The sequence below is a fragment of the Ochotona curzoniae genome, unplaced genomic scaffold, assembly GCF_017591425.1.
Source record: "Ochotona curzoniae isolate NIBS_2020 unplaced genomic scaffold, NIBS_Ocur_1.0 contig_4148, whole genome shotgun sequence".
Classification (NCBI taxonomy): Eukaryota; Metazoa; Chordata; class Mammalia; order Lagomorpha; family Ochotonidae; genus Ochotona; species Ochotona curzoniae.
The window spans coordinates 7,469,322-7,486,203 of record NW_024466146.1 but is presented as its reverse complement, the minus strand read 5'-3'; the positions used below and the strand labels follow the sequence as shown (position 1 = coordinate 7,486,203).

The 16,882-nt window shown below is 38.8% G+C and overlaps 1 protein-coding gene across 1 annotated transcript in view; it reads left to right on the top strand.

Moving 5' to 3' along the window:
• Positions 1-16,744, top strand: part of LANCL1 (LanC like 1) — a 33,964-nt gene extending 17,220 nt beyond the window's left edge. The window contains exons 5-10 of the mRNA XM_040984624.1: positions 5,520-5,655; positions 6,817-6,963; positions 9,512-9,694; positions 11,849-12,025; positions 13,025-13,097; positions 13,709-16,744. Coding sequence (XP_040840558.1) covers positions 5,520-5,655; positions 6,817-6,963; positions 9,512-9,694; positions 11,849-12,025; positions 13,025-13,097; positions 13,709-13,785 — 793 coding nt within the window. The 3' untranslated portion in view covers positions 13,786-16,744. The remainder of the gene's footprint in view (positions 1-5,519; positions 5,656-6,816; positions 6,964-9,511; positions 9,695-11,848; positions 12,026-13,024; positions 13,098-13,708) is intronic.
• The last annotated feature ends 138 nt before the right edge of the window (positions 16,745-16,882 follow it).

Sequence of the window (16,882 nt, the reverse complement as noted above, 5' to 3'; positions counted from 1 at the left end):
TTCCAGTCATTCCCCAAATATTTTCATGTTCAACCAAGTGGCAATAGTTTACAGTGTGCAAAATCTTACTAGGTGTTCAGTGAAAATTAAGCTTTCAAATAGTTTGGAGTTCATGTTCAGACATCATGCAAAAACATGGCTAGTGGGGGGACCAATGAAGGTATATTTGAGATACATAAAATGCTTGCTAGGGTTTCCTTGGACCAGTCCACTACCCCAGAGATGAGAGAGCTGGGACATGGAGTAGGTCAGATAGAGGAATCTGGAGGGTTTCCCAAGGCCAGGCCACTGTAGCTGCTAACACGCAGGAGAGCCAGATTTGGGGAAAGGTCTGGTGTGGTTTCTGGAGGGCTTCCCTGACTGCAGCCCATTGCACCCACTGGTAAGCACAGGAACCAAGGCTGGGGGACTGCTGGATCAGGTCTGGCCACTATACCCACTGACACACAGGAGACCAAGTGGGAGCATACCAGGGGAGGGGACTTGGAAGCATCTTTCTAGGCCAGGCTATTGTACCCACTGGAGTACATGAGGATTGGGAATTGGAAACATAGTAGGCACATGAGATCTGGGTCTGAGGACCAGCCCAGTGGACTCTTAGAGGTCTCACTGCACTGGCCACTGCACCTGGTCCCTCCTCTCATGGAACATCCCATAGATATGTGGTCCTGGCTCAGAGCAAATGTTGCAAAACTGGAATGCCTTTGTTCCCAACTCTCATGCCCCAGAAGCACATAAAAGACAAGATAGCCAACTCCTCTAACCCAACAGAAGACCTCAAGAACGTCTTGAAGCGGTTGAAACAACAGCTGGTTGAGCAAAACCTCAGGCCAAGTTCTACAGCAAGCTCCCAAATCTGTGGACACTCACTGACGCAGACATGGACAAGCAACAGGCCTTAGATGGAATTTGTCTCTTTGGGTATACCGAAGCCAACAACTCCTCAGAGCAATCAACACTACTCAAGTTAACATTCCCAGGACATTCTTCCCCTACTGGTGGTCCCTGAGGTGACATCAAGAGATCATCTCTGTCCTCTGGCACTAACATAGTCTGATAGCAAGGAGCAGTAAACCCCTTCACCCCTTGTAGACTGCAGGGAAAATGGAAACATTTCTCTGATATACCTTGCCCACCCCATCCAAGTCAGTGACCCACATAGGTCTACAATCCCCTCACCTTTTCAATAGATGTTAAAAAATAACTCTAATTCTCACATCACAACCCTCTTGCGAAATCACAGACCCTGATTCTCTGTGTAGTGCCTGTTCTGTTCCAGTATCAACATTCTATTCTAGCTTACATTTCCTACATTTTTTGATGTGATTATCTCTGAGGATCATGGTTTTTAAACTTTAGAGACCAAAATGGCCTTTGAAATCACGTAAAGTCTAAATGTTAAACCAAATATCTGAAATCCAAGAAATCACTGTTGCCCTAACAAACAAGTTCTTACCCTTAAGGACCTGAGAAACTTTAGAAATAGGTAGCACCCACAAATTTTATTCAGTGTCGATACAACATTTTCATTCATCTTAGAAGAGTCTTCGCCTTCCCAAAAGGAGATGTATGTGTGCGTGTGTATATGTATGTGTGTGTACGCACTTACAATCAGACTGTCCTGTAAGTGGTCTGGGAAGACAGGCAGGGCTGGTGGCAAGGCCAGTATATAGTTCTAGTTCTTTCTACTATGCACTATAAGAAATTAATAATGCCCATTTGTACCCTACCTTCTACACAGAGACCCTGGTGTCACAATGTGAATGGAGAACAATGTCCGTTTTGTACTCTGTTAGGTGACTAACCTGACATGTATAGTGCTTTGAGGCTGGTACTTAGGATGATAAACTTGAGCTTTCAGAGAGGAAATGTGTGACTTCTCTCCTTTATAGTGTGATGGGTCAGAACAGGACTGTGGACAAGACCTAAAGCTATCCAGTGATACTCTGGGGAAATACTGCTAGGAGTGGAGTTTTGTATCTTTATTCTTCTTCAATGACATTTCAGCAGAGACTTTCTTATCTCTTCCAGAGGTTGTCTTATTAGCATATCAGCATATCAGATACATGGATCAGCAATGGTGTACTTGTGGGTTACCATTTCTGGAAGCACAAAATAACTATTTTGATTTATAAATGCCTTTATTTCTTCATTTTATCTTGAGCATATAGCATGTAAAATATACAATTAAAAATTATCAGACCAAACTGATTTCAGCAATTCGAATTCAAATCTAGAGTAAAATAGAACACTTTATTACATGAAACTGTATTGTTTCAATAAGGTACTCTGAGCAGTATTTTATTAAGAATGCAAAAGATATTTTCTGTGTAGCACCAAATGTCAGCAAGTTTGGCTGTAAAATAATTGGAATGCTAATTTTATTATCACCACCTACTGGTAGTATAAGTCAGAACATTTGCAAATAAAGGAGTAGCATTTTCTATTTCAAACATTTCATTTTAATATCAATATCAACGGAGCTAATACAATGATTTCCTGAATAATACTTCCAAAGAGTATTGTTTGCATTTAAATTTTGAAGTAATTTCCCATTTTGAATACTTCTTTCAATCTCCTTTGTAAATTGAAAGTGCTATTCAAATTCGATTTCTATGAAGGTGATACAGTTACATAAAAACTTGATAATAGATTTTTATCTGAACCCTGAGACATCATTCTATTTACTGTAACAGCTGAGTTTGTATCTAATCAACAGATTCTGTGTTCTTGGTGGCAGTGTTAGTGAGTTGCCAGTTCTGGCATGAGCAAAATAGGGTTTTTCTTACTAAATGTTCTTAGGTTCTTTAAAAGAATTAGAGGTATGTGAGAGTGTAGGGTGCCAATATGGAAAACAAAATGACCCATAATCCTGCTGCCCATACTGACCTGGTGATGTTGAGCAGAGATCAAGTGTTAACCAAAACCTAAATACCATGGTGACTTTATTCCAAAGGTAACTATTATTACCACTGTGAATTCATTGCATATATTTGTGGAATGGAAAAATACAAGAGAAGAATCAGCATATTTAATATGAAATGCCTAAATTTGCTGAGATAAAACATGAAGTTTAACTTTTTCTGTAACGTCACTTGCCAGACTTTTTCAAGTGCCTCTTTTCTACTGGAGAGTAACTGCTCTTAGAGACCCTTTCATAACTTTTTCTCAATCCTTGCCCCTTCCCCCAAGCTTAGGAGGTGGTGGGAGTGGGAATTCTTTCCCCTTTCCCAAGAACCCTCCTTGCTGAGCTGAGGCACCCTCACTGTAGCCATTGGCGTGTAGCCTGGTAGTAGCAATTGGCAGACTTGGCCACAGAGTTTTGCTGTTTTTGTTGCTGGGTTTTGTATGTATTGGCAGCCTTCAGAAGTTAGCAGCAGGGACCATACACTCCCTCCTCTATAGCCTTACCATTAAGTGTGTTAAAATAAAAGCACAAGTGGTTGTCTAATTCTCCAAATGTTCAAGCATTTATTAGAAAGAATATATGAATACATAAAACAAATAGTCCTCGCTCCTGTCCTTGAAGCTCTGAGCAAGCCTTCTTAGCCTTTATCTGTGTATAGAGCCTATTCTGTCTCCTAAACCTCCAAGCCATCATTTGAAAAGACATTCTCTACTGTTCCTTACTAACAAATCCTCTGGTGTGGATTTTGATAAAATTCTTTCAAGTGCTGAATACTTCTGAATTCCTGGTGATAGAGTAGTTCACATATGATGCATTTAACTGATTACCCTGGCTGTGGGATTTTGATCGTTCAAGTACTAATTAACCATCCCTGGTGCATTGACAAAGTTAGATAGCATTCACACAGAGGCACACTACATTGTTTATATTTAACCAGAGTAAATTTCCACAAAGATAACAAATGAGAAGAGGCTTTTCATTTTATAGATGAGAAAGTTTAATAATAATTTAATAATATATTTAGTGTCAATGAGCTACCTCCTGACACTTAATAGGACTAATGTACCTTTGGAACTGTTCTTTTCTCACAAGTTCTTTGCCTGTTCATATTAATGTCATTTTGTTAAACATCACTAAAATTTAAAGTAGTTTAATAACTTAAACAGGACTACACTGAATGTGTAGGCTAATCCATGGATCTTGAAGATGCACTCTCAAAATTTCATATTACAAAAAAAATTTCATATTACAAAACCAATTTGAAACAGCAAGGACTTATTTTCTACCTGTCATATTTATTGCCTGAGAAAGGAAAAAAATATTTATTTTAGAGTTCAAAGTATCAAGTATGGTTGCTTTCTCAAGCTAACCTCTTTCTGTGATCTTGCCCTAGTTCGTGATTCTGAGGGGGTTTCCCTTTTTGGTCCTATGTCAAGAAAATCTGCAGCTGAGTTACCCACCACTGCCCTCCAGCGCCATCCACCTCTGCCATCCAAGTGTGGAAGGCTGAGGGAGAAGCAAAGGGATGGGGCTGCACCCTATAATGCTGGGACCATAACAGCTCAGATTGCTGAGGAAGGTTCTCTGCCTTCATTTTGATTCTTATGAGGGGCATATTGCTTTCATCTTTGTAACTAGCAAAATACTGCTTTTGATTTGGGGCACAAGGGAACAGAGAGGGGCTGGTGTTTGTAACATGGGAGACAGTAGAATCCCATGTGGGTGCCGCCTCACGTCTCAGCTGCCACTGAGGTAATCGATTTGGTAACCTCACTACTGATCTGGTGGCACCACCATTTCCATGGTATTTTGCCCCAGAGTGTTTGCTAATATTGACTCCCCAGAGTCCTCAAATAGCTGCTACCTCCATCTAGTCCAGACATAGAGCCATCCTTAACCGAAACCAGAACCAAAACTGTCTGAATTGAGTCTAACAACCTAATACAGTACAATGTCCATATGATAGAATACTCTATAGGTTATTAAAATCCAAGAATCATCAATCGAAACAAGCCTCAGAATATGTAATAGTTGGTAGGCAAGGTTGTTTGTGAAGATAAGAAGGCTGAGGGACTGCTGAGACAGGGAGATTGGCTGATAGCTTTATGCTATTTGCATAGATGATGCATTTTGGTAGAACAGGCTGCAGTACAGACATTGCAGGTTGGCCTGATGACAGGTAAACATAAACAAGCAAGGGCATCAGTGAGATGCAGCAGCATTTAATTTTGGGGAAATTGATGGTCATGTGAGTGTCCTCTGTTTTTTCTCTGGAAAAACTGCCATCACAGCCAGCAGTTCTTGCTGTGTCTGTGCTTACCTACAAAAACTTGAGTCTTAGGTGTGTCTCCAGGAAGAAGTAGGGAAGTTGAAAGTAGTTTTAGCTGTGCAAAGCTCTTCTTCATTATTTGTATTTTGTGTTTCTGTTTGGTTATAAACTGGATAAAACAAATTTAACTAAAGGTTAATCTTTGAGACTTGACTCTCCCAAAGATAGATAGATGGATTATAAAATTTAGTGTGTATATATATTTTTTAAATGTATCATTTTTAAGCATATGCTGTATGTGACCTTCTTTGGATTATTTTAGAAATATATTTTTGTTTCTAGGCTAATTCACCTAAATAAGATTGATCCCCACGCTCCAAGTGAAATGCTGTATGGACGAATGGGCTACATTTATGCTCTTCTCTTTGTCAATAAGAACTTTGGAGAGGAGAAGATTCCTCAAAGCCACATTCAGCAGGTACTACATTTTTGTGCCTTTTAAGGAATCACTTTGTTTTGTTTTGTTTCTTTTTTAAATTTCAAGTTTGAATTCGTTTTTAATAGATTCAATGTAAGTTGGAGATATAACTTTAAGAATATTTTAATATCCCTTTCTCCCTCCCTTTCCCCCTTTTAGGAATCTTTTTAGGATCCTCTTGCCATCTGTTTAAACTACTGATCTTGTCATTTTAAATGGGATACTGGGGTATCTAGACCTCCAAAGGTCAAACACTAGACCCACCACAGTCTTGCACTGAGTGCTGCTGGGAACAATGGAGGGCGTGACTTTGAGTTAGAAGACCAGCTGGAAGGACAAGGGGCTAGTGGTTGGTGTTGTGGTGCAGTAGGTTAAGTTACCACATGTGACATGGGCATGTCATATGACTGCTGGTCTAAGTCCCAACTGCTCCCTTTCTAGTCCAGCTTCCTGCTAATGCACCTAGGAAAGCAGTGCAAGATGGCCTGAGTGCTTGGGTCCCTGCCATCTGCATGGAAAACCCAGATGAAGTTCTAGGTTCCTGAATTTGGCCTGATCTGACCCTGGCCATTGCAGTCATTTGGGGATTAAACCAGAAAATGGAAGCCTTTCTCCATTTCTGTTTGTTATTCTATCTTTAAAAGAAAATGTTTAAGAAAGAAGGAGAATGCTTACCTGTTCATTTGCAAGTTGGGAGGGACTTTCAGAAGAAGATTAGGGCTAGATCTTGTTTCCCAGATGCAGGTAGTGGTTAAACATCCCTATTCCAAATTAAAAATACTCTAAAGCCTGTTTTTGGTGGTGATATTTCTTAAATTATGGATGCTGTGCCAACAAAGTGTACAAACATATTCCAAAATCTGAAAAAACTCCAAAGTTTGAACACTCTAGTCCAAAGTATCTGAGGTAAAGAACATCTAGTCTATGACTCCTCTTGTGCCTGAAGGAGTTTGTGTTTCCTTTGACAGGTGATGCTTCCAGGATCCTTAATGCTCTCCTCTCTTCTCTGCTTCTCTGTAGAATTACACTGAGTCCTTCCCATCATAGAAATAGTGTCTTAGACACCGTGGTCCCAGAACCACAGATCACAAAGTTCTTTGCTTCTCACGGGAGCTTTTTATTCTAATTATATGTGATGTTTGGTTGGTTTTCTCTCTGCAGATTTGTGAGACAGTTTTAACATCTGGAGAAAACCTAGCTAGGAAGAGAAACTTTACAGGAAAGACTCCACTTATGTATGAATGGTACCAGGAATATTATGTGGGGGCTGCCCATGGCCTAGCAGGAATTTATTACTATCTGATGCAGGTAAGCAATAAGTATGGTGAGATTTTACTGTCTGTCATGTATTATCTTGGATGTCTGGCATGTGTTATCTATAAATTTCTGCTTGCAGGTACATGACCTACACAAGGAAGAGTAATATGTGCCAAGGCATATTTCAAAATTTATGAATATAAAAGGCACTGTGCTTTGCGATATTTAACTTGTAGCCCTTACAAATATCATTTTAACATACCCTTTCTTACCTTACCTGCCTAATCCTACTTTGCAGACTGCATTATTTTGACCCATAATTGTAAATGAATGTCTTCTGCTTTTCTCCTTCAGAAAATAAACTGAATTAAGATTATTATTCTACTTTATAAGGCCTAACCCAGTTAAATGGGTTCCAGGAGTAAGAACAAAATCAATAGAAAACAAATGAGCACTGGTTGCCGCAATGCTTGCTTGGAGAGCAAAGCTTAGGAGACTTCTTAATTGATTTTGTGTAACTTACCGGAAAAAAAAAAAAAAAGGAAGCTGAATATGCTCACCCGTGCTGTTCTTTGGTTCGAATACTACTGGGGAACATCAACCAAAGTTGCATACTCCGAAGATAAAGAGTATTTACTGCATCAAACGTAATTTGGGAAAGGAGGTCAAAAGACTTCTCCTAAGCCTGTCATTTTAGGAGATTGATTAAGCTATGAGGAGAAATCAGCATTTATGAGTAAAAATTAAAACTCATGGCAAAAGATAGCTGAATTTTAATGGCCCCAGAGGTATCCTGCTTATCTTCCTATAGTATGGTACGAGTTACAGGAGCAGGGTTCATTAATATGGCCAACATGAGTGCTTAGATAATCAGATTACCTACTGGTTGAGAGGCTGGCTGTCATAATCTAGAATCAGTACCTCCCTCTACCTGTAACTAAGTAGTGATTACAACACTGAAAACTCAAGGTCATTATTGCTTTCAAATGCAAAGTCATACTTTGAGTGTTAGTCGTAATCAGATATCAACTATCATATTTACACCTCCCAAACAGAAGTTTTGTGAATAGTCTTCTGGAAAATTCCTTTAATTTTCTGGCACATTCTGTTAATGTCTCTCTATTCCCAGAAACAAATGTAGAGTCTTTAAAAAGTTTCCAGGAACATGCGTGTCTTCTGAAGTGTAAGGATGACTTAGAATCACTAGTGTCGGTGGCTGGGTAACCTTGTTGACCTGTCATTGAAACAGATTATCAGTATCTCATCCCCCTGCTTCCTTTTGTTAGCTGTAAACCTAAGCATTGGTTTTTTCCATTTGCAGGTTATTATCTCTTTAAAATTATTTCATATTAATCCTGAAATTCCATTCCAGTTGATATCTATTTGTCAACATAAAACAAAACAGCATTTTTCTGGTTATGTTGAATGATTTCTGCAAATCTGGCGAAAATCCACTTGAACTCTAGCACTTTACACTGAATGTAAATACTCTATCCACAGACACAAACACACACACACACATTGTATGTCCCCTGCAAGACTTGGTGCATTTCAGAATCTTTTAAGAGCTGCATTGTCCTTATCATATCATTCCTACTACATCTTGCCTGTGCTTCATTCCCACCAATTTCTCTCACTTTCCACCCCTCATTCCCATACAGTCCATCCCCTGCCTAGCAAAACAACACACTGTTGTCTAAAGAATGAACAGTACATTGGGATTACAGCAGGGAAAAAAAGAGATACTAAAAATTTATATTAAAAAGGGTGGCTCATAAATAAACAAAAATAATCCCACATATAGACCAGTCCTAAATCCTCGACAGACTTTATCTAGTGGCCAGTTGTTTGATTCAATGTATTAAGCCTCCATCTGCAATGTCAGCATCCCATCTGAGTAGTAGTTCTCGTTTCTGCTACTCCATTTCCGATCCAGTGCCTTACAATGCAACTGTGAAAGCAAAAGGTGGCCCAAGTACATGGTTCCCTGTCACCAACATGAGAGACTTGGAGGGAGGCGCAGGCTCCTGTCTTTGCCTTGGCCATGTGTGTCTCCGTGTCTGTGTGTATATTCCACTCTCTAAAATAAATGTTCAAAAACAAAACTTCAAAAAGAAAAGACTTAATTCAGCATCATGCTGCAGTTTGCTCTCTTTTCTTGTAAGTATCCTTTCAGAAGTGTTTATCACTTCTCTAAATATAATCATGAAAGTTTATTTGCTTTGTCTGATATATCTCATTGTCTGTGTAAGTGTTGAGAACTTAGGATATTCTTCTAACACTGACATTCTCAACCACTAATGAAAATTATTGATATGCATGTGGATAGCAACAAAAACTGAGAAATAATATATATAGAAAGCCACAAGAGTTATTTGATAGTACAGTTTTAGTTGGATGCACTATGTAAGTTCACAAAATAGCACAAGATTAAAATAAAAGGTATCTGGTAGGTTTTAAAATTGGACAAAATCCAAGACATTGCAATGACCTCCGAGTTCTTCTTTGGCATGCTTCTTCTCTGGTTAACAACTTACACTGAGCTCTTGGAAAGTGTCTATGTGCTTCAGCACAACTAATAATTCCATCTGATTTGTAGCCCAGCCTTCAAGTAAGCCAAGGGAAGTTGCATAATTTGGTCAAACCCAGTGTGGACTACGTCTGCCAGCTGAAATTCCCTTCTGGTAATTACCCTCCCTGTGTGGGTGATAGTCGAGATCTGCTTGTCCACTGGTGCCATGGTGCCCCTGGGGTGATCTACATGCTCATCCAGGCCTATAAGGTAGGTGTATATTTTCTCATTTTAAAAGTAAGGAAAAGTAATAAAGCAGCTTACAAGTTCAAGTTGGTTTTATCAGAATCCCTAAAGGAGCAACGCCTGCATCACTTATTGGACCTAAGATTCCTTAACCAGCTGGGTTGCAGTCATTCCCTGATCTGTACCGTAACAGACATTATTTCATTAAATAGGTGACAGTTTTACTAGTAGGTAGACAACATTATAGCTAGAGTATTACATGCAAATTAAGTATCCCACAAGCTCAATTAGAAATAGAAATAATTGTCATGCATTATAAGCAATGTAAAACAATGTCTTTGGGGACCAGTTCTGTAGTATAATGGGTTAAGCCACCACATGTGATACCAGCATCTCATATGGGCACCAATTCAAGTCCCCATTACTTCACTTCCAGTCCAGCTTCCTGCTGATGTACCTGGGAAAGCAACAAAAGATGGCCCGAGTCCTTGAGCCCCCACACCCACATGGCAAACCCTGATGAAGCTCTTGGCTTTGGCCTGGGCAGCCTTGGCCATTGTGGCCGTTTTAGGGGATAGACCAGCAAAAGGACTTTCTGTGCAACTTCACCTTTCAAATAAATAAAAAATAAAATAGTACCTATAAATTCCAGGAAAGAAAAGTTGGGCAGGTCTTAAAAGTAAAGATAAAATTACATACCATCCTGCATTCCTACTCTTAAATATATACCAAAAGAACTAAAACCAAACTATTTCAACAAATACTTTGACATCAATATTCTTAATAGCATTTTTCAACATAGCCAAAAAGTAGAAATTCAGTGCCTACTAGTAGATATAGTTTTAAAGAAAATGGTATATAGACATGCGAAGGAATATTATTCAGCCACAAAAAACTGAATGAAATTCTGATACATACAACAACATAGGTGAACCTTGAAATAGCCTAAATGAAATAAGCCAGGCATGAAAGGACAAATATTTGCGTACAAAGAAGATATGATGGTCAGTGTGCAGTATCCAGAACAGGCGAATTCATAGAGACAAAGTAGAATAAAGGTGAACAGCGTTCAAAGTGCAGATTTTCTGCTTGGAATGCTGAGAACATTTTGGAACCTTAAGTAGCAATGATGATTATTCAACATTGCTAATGTGGTAAATGCCAATGAATTGTATAAAGACATCACTCTTAAAAATCATGCTACTTCAGAATAGCAATCAGAAAAGGAAATGATTTTTGTTAAGATTTATTTATTTTTATTGGAAAGGCAGATTTACAGAAAGATCTTCCATATGCTGCTTCACTGTCCAAATGGCTGCATAGGCTGTGGCTGAACTGATCCCAAACCAGCAGCTTCTTCCAGGTCTCCTGTGTGGCTGTAGAGGCCCAAGGACTTGAACCTTTCCATTGCTTTCCCAGATCATAAGCAGGGAGCTGGGGTGGAAGTGAGCAGCCAGGACTCAAACCAACGCCCATGAGATGCTGGCACTACAGGAGAGGCTTAGCTTACTCTGGTACTGCATTGGCCCCAGGAACGGTTTTTGGTTTAGGAAGAAAATAGGGGCAGAATTACACCAAAATATTGGTGCCAAATCAACAAATAACCATCAACAAACCGACAACCCATAACAGGCACTAAAATCTCATATAAACTTTGTGTATGTCAGAAAACTGGGTGTAAGAAAAACTTAAAACTCGCTTCCACTTTTAAGCTGCAAAGAGATCTCAAAAATATATACTTGGGGTAATTTTCAAATCTTTGTTCAAGATATGGAAGGCAACAAATTATATAGATCTACCTATATTTCTCTTTAGAAAGTTTGGTGTCTTTAAATCAACTTTTGTGTTAATAAGTGACAGTTTCTTCTCCAGTGTGTAAAGAAACTTCTTACTAGTGAAGGTCATTTAGTTACTGAAGAGTATAGCACATGTTCCTTGAAAAGTGATTAACAGAAATAATAAGTTGCAAGTTTAGTACTGCGTCAGCAGTGATTCACATATACAAAGCCCATGCAGGTAAACTTAATACTGAGCAGATCAGGCTCAGCTCTGTTTACAAAGGATTCAGGAAAGCTAGTCAATTGGAATTTCTCGTCTCTGCTTTTCTCTTGGGACAAATGTGAATAGAACTTTCTTTTGTATCCCACATAATAAAACTTGAGTTCCTTGAGCCTGCAGGTATTCAAGGAGGAGCAGTACCTTGTTGATGCCTATCAGTGCACAGATGTGATCTGGCAGTACGGGCTGTTGAAGAAAGGATACGGGCTGTGCCATGGTGCCGCAGGGAACGCCTATGCCTTCCTGACGCTGTACAACCTCACACAGGACATGAAGTGCCTGTACAGGGCCTGCAAGGTAAGAGTCAGAGCCACAGGCAGGAATGCAGCTCTTCCAGGAGGCTGTGGAAATGTAAGCCATTGGACTGAATTCACTACTGCTGCTTTTTTTTTTTTTTTAATAATTCAGTTCTATAGGTTCTGGGATTTCCTATCCCCTTCCCCAAGCCCTTTCCCCACTTACTGACTTCCCCTCTAGTATCACAATAGGTGGTCCTTAATGAATAGTTATATGTTCATTATTCCGCTATTAAAGTGTTTCCCAACATTGTAGGCATGGACAAAGTCAAAGAGTCCAGCATCCTACTGTCAGGATATATTCAACATTTTCACCAGGAGTCCACCTTGGTTGGATGCAGAGAGGCATGCTGCACTTTGTCTCACTCTGGACATGTCAGTCTCTGCTGCACTTCTGTTATATATCCCCTTAAATACAGAGCCAGAAAACAGTCCACAACAGGGAGAAAACAGAAAATTTACATCAGCATGAAACTACAGCAGACTACAGAATGACCGATGTGTCACTAAAGTGATGAAAAAGAAAATCAAAAACCTTCTTGTAGAAAATGATGCTACTACATGACCCATGTGACATTGCAGAAATGACAATAAAAACAAGAATGATAATATAAACAAGAATACAAGTATGTTGGCTTATCTTTAAGCCCAGTCTACAGGTAACAAGATAAGTTCCCAAAGGAACATCTTTCGGAAGCTGTTCAATTAATTAACTCTCTTTGAGAGGAACATACTTTGTCCTTACTCGGAAGCATTTATGGATAAAATAAGAAAGTCAAGGGTGGTTTTTGTTTCTTTGATCTTTGTTAACCTTGGTGATATGTGGCTTCTGGTAGCTCATTAAATGCCTTCCGTGGTGCAGTACCATTTGTTTCTCTGCAGCAGTCCCTTTTCTCGGATGCAGCAGTTTGACTTCTCACAGTAATCCTTAGGGACAGTAGCCGATTTTAGTGTTCCTGGCTGAAATAGCCACAGTCATTTAACTCAACCCCATTCTCAGTTTGCAGAATGGTGCTTAGACTATGGAGAACATGGATGCAGAACACCGGACACTCCTTTCTCCCTTTTCGAAGGTATCTCCCACATGTCCCTCACTTGCTTTAGAATATCAGCATCTCATTCTCTGCTTGGTAATCAATATAGTTGAATTTAAGATATATCAATTAATTTTATAGTCTTCTTTAACAAGTATTACTTTTTTACTTCCTAGTATGACAAATTAATGTTAAATACTAGTTAACGCTTGTACAACTCCAGACCCCATAACAGTATTAACTACATGGACTCCCATCTGTGGAGTGAGACACTATCATAAATCATTTTGGCAAAAACATACAGGTATTATTATCCTAGTGTCACAGATGAGACATAGGGTCAGCCCAAGTGGCCCATGGTGCCATGGCAAAAAAGCTCATGGATGATAAATGACAGGGCTGTGGCTTGGATTTGTCTCTCTCCTCTATCCTGTCTTCTGCCTGCATAGAAAACAAGCAAACAAAATCAACCAAAGTAAAATAAAGCCTGAGCAGCTCACTTGGGATTACCTGTTTCAACTCGGTGATGCATAATAGAAAATTTATATTTCCATACCCTATAAATTGTTATCACTCATGTCACAATACGCTTGATAATGAAAACTGGAATCATTTGATATAATCACTTTTACCTCTTTCTCTTTCTCCAGGAATGGCTGGAACAATTTATTTCCTGGCTGATCTGTTAGTCCCCACGAAAGCCAAGTTCCCTGCATTTGAACTTTGAAAGGAAAGCATGCCTCCTGCAACTTAAGCATGATCATCTAGGCTGTGCATTTGAACCTGGCTGTATGCTTTTGTGCTTCTCAAGCAAACACAAAATCAAAGGTGTTCTTGGTCGGTATTTTCTTTCAAAACTTCTCTTTAGTTCAGTTTCTTATTTTGGCATTTGTATTTATTTAAAAGTATCTGTGAGGAAATCCTTTAACTTCTGTTTCCTGCTCAAGAAGGGATGTGCTGTATTTGGAGGTCATACACATTTATTTCAGAACTTGGAGAAAATTAAGTTTATAATTGTAACCATCTGTTACAGTTCCAAAAATGTTCTTGAAAGAAACTGTAGATAAACCAAGGTAAATGTAGGACCATTGTGCCCTCTCCTCTCCTCTTTAACATCTCTCCTCTAATAAGGAGGCCAAACACCTTCTGTGTGACTCAGTTTCTATAAGTAGTTGGTTATAAAAGGGGACAAAACTTTAACTATATTCTTCAGGAAGAACAGTACTCAAGTCACACAAACTCTACCAAGGACCTAAATACCATTTTTGAAATGTCTGCTGCTTACATAGATTAGAGATAAACATAACTTTGAAGTTTTGACTTTTTTTGTCTGTGAGGCTCTGTAAGCCAACATTTTTATCAAAAACTTTTAAAATGTGCTATTGTGAAAATTCTCATGTGGAAGTTAGTTCAAGATAAGCTAACAATAACAGTTTATTCTTTCTCTGAAATAACCTAGTATTTTGGAACTGTTTACATATATCTGTCTCTGCTTTAGTATTGAGGTCAGTAAATTGTGTGTGACATAGGATTCCAGTCCACCCTATTCTCAATTTCCCCTGGTATTTAACTTTACATGGAAATATGACTGTCCTTTAGTCCTAGATATTATGGAAAAGCCATAAAACATTTTGCCTCCTATCAATTTATCAGAAAAAAATAGCCTTTTTGCTAAATAGTACAGCAATAGAATTTTATAGAATTTTATTTTTAAATGTAGACAGAAAAGGGAATTCTATATAGTCAATAACTTGAGTACAAACACTAAACTTCTGGTAAAAAAGCTGTTCATCTTTGAGGTAAAATCTAGAATTCATGCTTAAACAAATGAATCTTTTCACTGCTAGGCTAAACAATATAATTTCTGAGACCAAAGAATTAGACTGGATTTGGCAGGTGAAGACTCTGGTGCTTCAAATTCTGCCTGGAAGTTTAGACTCAGCAGCCCTATTTCTCCTCCTTATATTGCTGCCAATCCCAAGGTCCACTGTGTCTCTTTTTGATTGATTTTGGAATATCTTATAGCTCTAAAAACATAGGATATAAGAAATTTTAATGTGCCTATTTCAGGGATCTCTTAGTCACAAAACGATGCAATTTTTAGAATATTGTGGAGCTATCCACCAAATCCACATTGAGTATATGCTGGTTCCGGTGGGGACCCACCCATCCTTTGTTACTTTCCATTTAGTAACAAAATAGCTAGTATTACTGAAAATTATCTGACCTGTTAGAGGCTACTGCCAGTAGGATCTAAAAAGCAGCCCACTGCTCAGTTCCTGGGATTAGCATATTCACTCTGTGACCTGTGTAAATCAGAGACTTGAGCCTCTCTGATTTCTGAAGTGCTGTGGAAAGCTGAGTGCAAGCTTTGGATCAACACTGTCAGCATTTATAGTAACAGGTCAAAGTAGAGCGTGGCAAACCGACTTTGCCTTTGGCTGCGCGTCAAACTTGAAAGCATAAAGCTCATTTGGTGTAATTGAGTGTCTTCCCACACTGTGCCTGTACTTTTAGCTACCACTGTACTAAGAGGGAAAAGAAAAAAACTACACATTCCATGTTAAAGAGATTTGATTACAGTGGTTGAAGTATCCAGATTAGTTTAACCCAAAGAAAATGTCTAAGCAGGAAAAAGAAAATTTCAAATACAATTCTTAGAAATCATTATCAATACAAACACAACTCAGATTTCTTTCCTCTTTTTTCATTTTTTTAAGACTTTTTAAACTATCAAGATTTTGCATTCATGCCATTGCCTGTGTTTTTTATGCTTAACGGCTAAGAGAGCATTGATAGGATTTAAAACTCAGGCAGATACTACGAAGAGCAGTACCTTAACATTGTGGAATGACTGAAGAAAACTTCACACTGGCTTTATTAATTTTGAAAGGCACATTTTTCCTAATTTTTTTTCTTCATAGAAGAAAACTTTGCAAAAGCCCAATACCATCTCTTATCTCCATGCAGACTAGGTAATGCAGGCTTCAAAGCTTGTCCAGCAATGTTCGTTTATGTGTTATGTTTCTGTTCACACAGTAATGGGAAATTGCAGTAGTTAACTTTTGATCACATTAACAGCTGTTAACATCCTTGGGGCCACCTCCATGGATCCTGTTGGGCTTTAGTACCTCCCAGTTGTCAGTCTTTAATCCTTAGAGCCATTTACTCCCCTTTCATCTTTGATGTCAGTCATTTGGCATCAAAGCCTTCATGGCAGGCAGGGTTTTAAGTAAAAGTAAATGTAAGGCCAATTGCTCCCCATATTACCACTCCCCTAAATGACTGAACTAAAAGATATTCTCTGCTCCTGCATGCTTGGGTTAACTTGGGTCTAATCTTGTGATGCCCTACCTTCTATCAGCTGGTTCTGAAATACAAAGATTGAGCATTTGTTGAAATACTCCTGTAGTGATGAGCGCTCATCTGTAGTTCTGAATTAGGCAATCTGAATTCTGATTCCATTTCTGCTTCCCCCAAACACCCCAGTCTTACAGATCACAACACCCGAGTCCTGTATTTTTTGTGCTGTTGAACTGTAGAACTATTTTCTATTTATAGATGGGATGTTCAGGGAAACCACCCCAATGTTACATTGTCATTTACTGGAAGGGCTGGAATCACAGGTGTTTCTATGTTCTTGTAAAGGAGCTGCACTGATTCTCAATAAAATTTTATTAGGACTATATATTATCATGTTTGTTTTTTAGCTTCCATTTAAACTTGAGAAATACCTTCATTCAATGACAGATGATGGCTTTTGTTTTAAATTTGTGTGTACTCTAGTCATTGTTGGGTTTAAATAAGATTTGCAGTACTTTCTG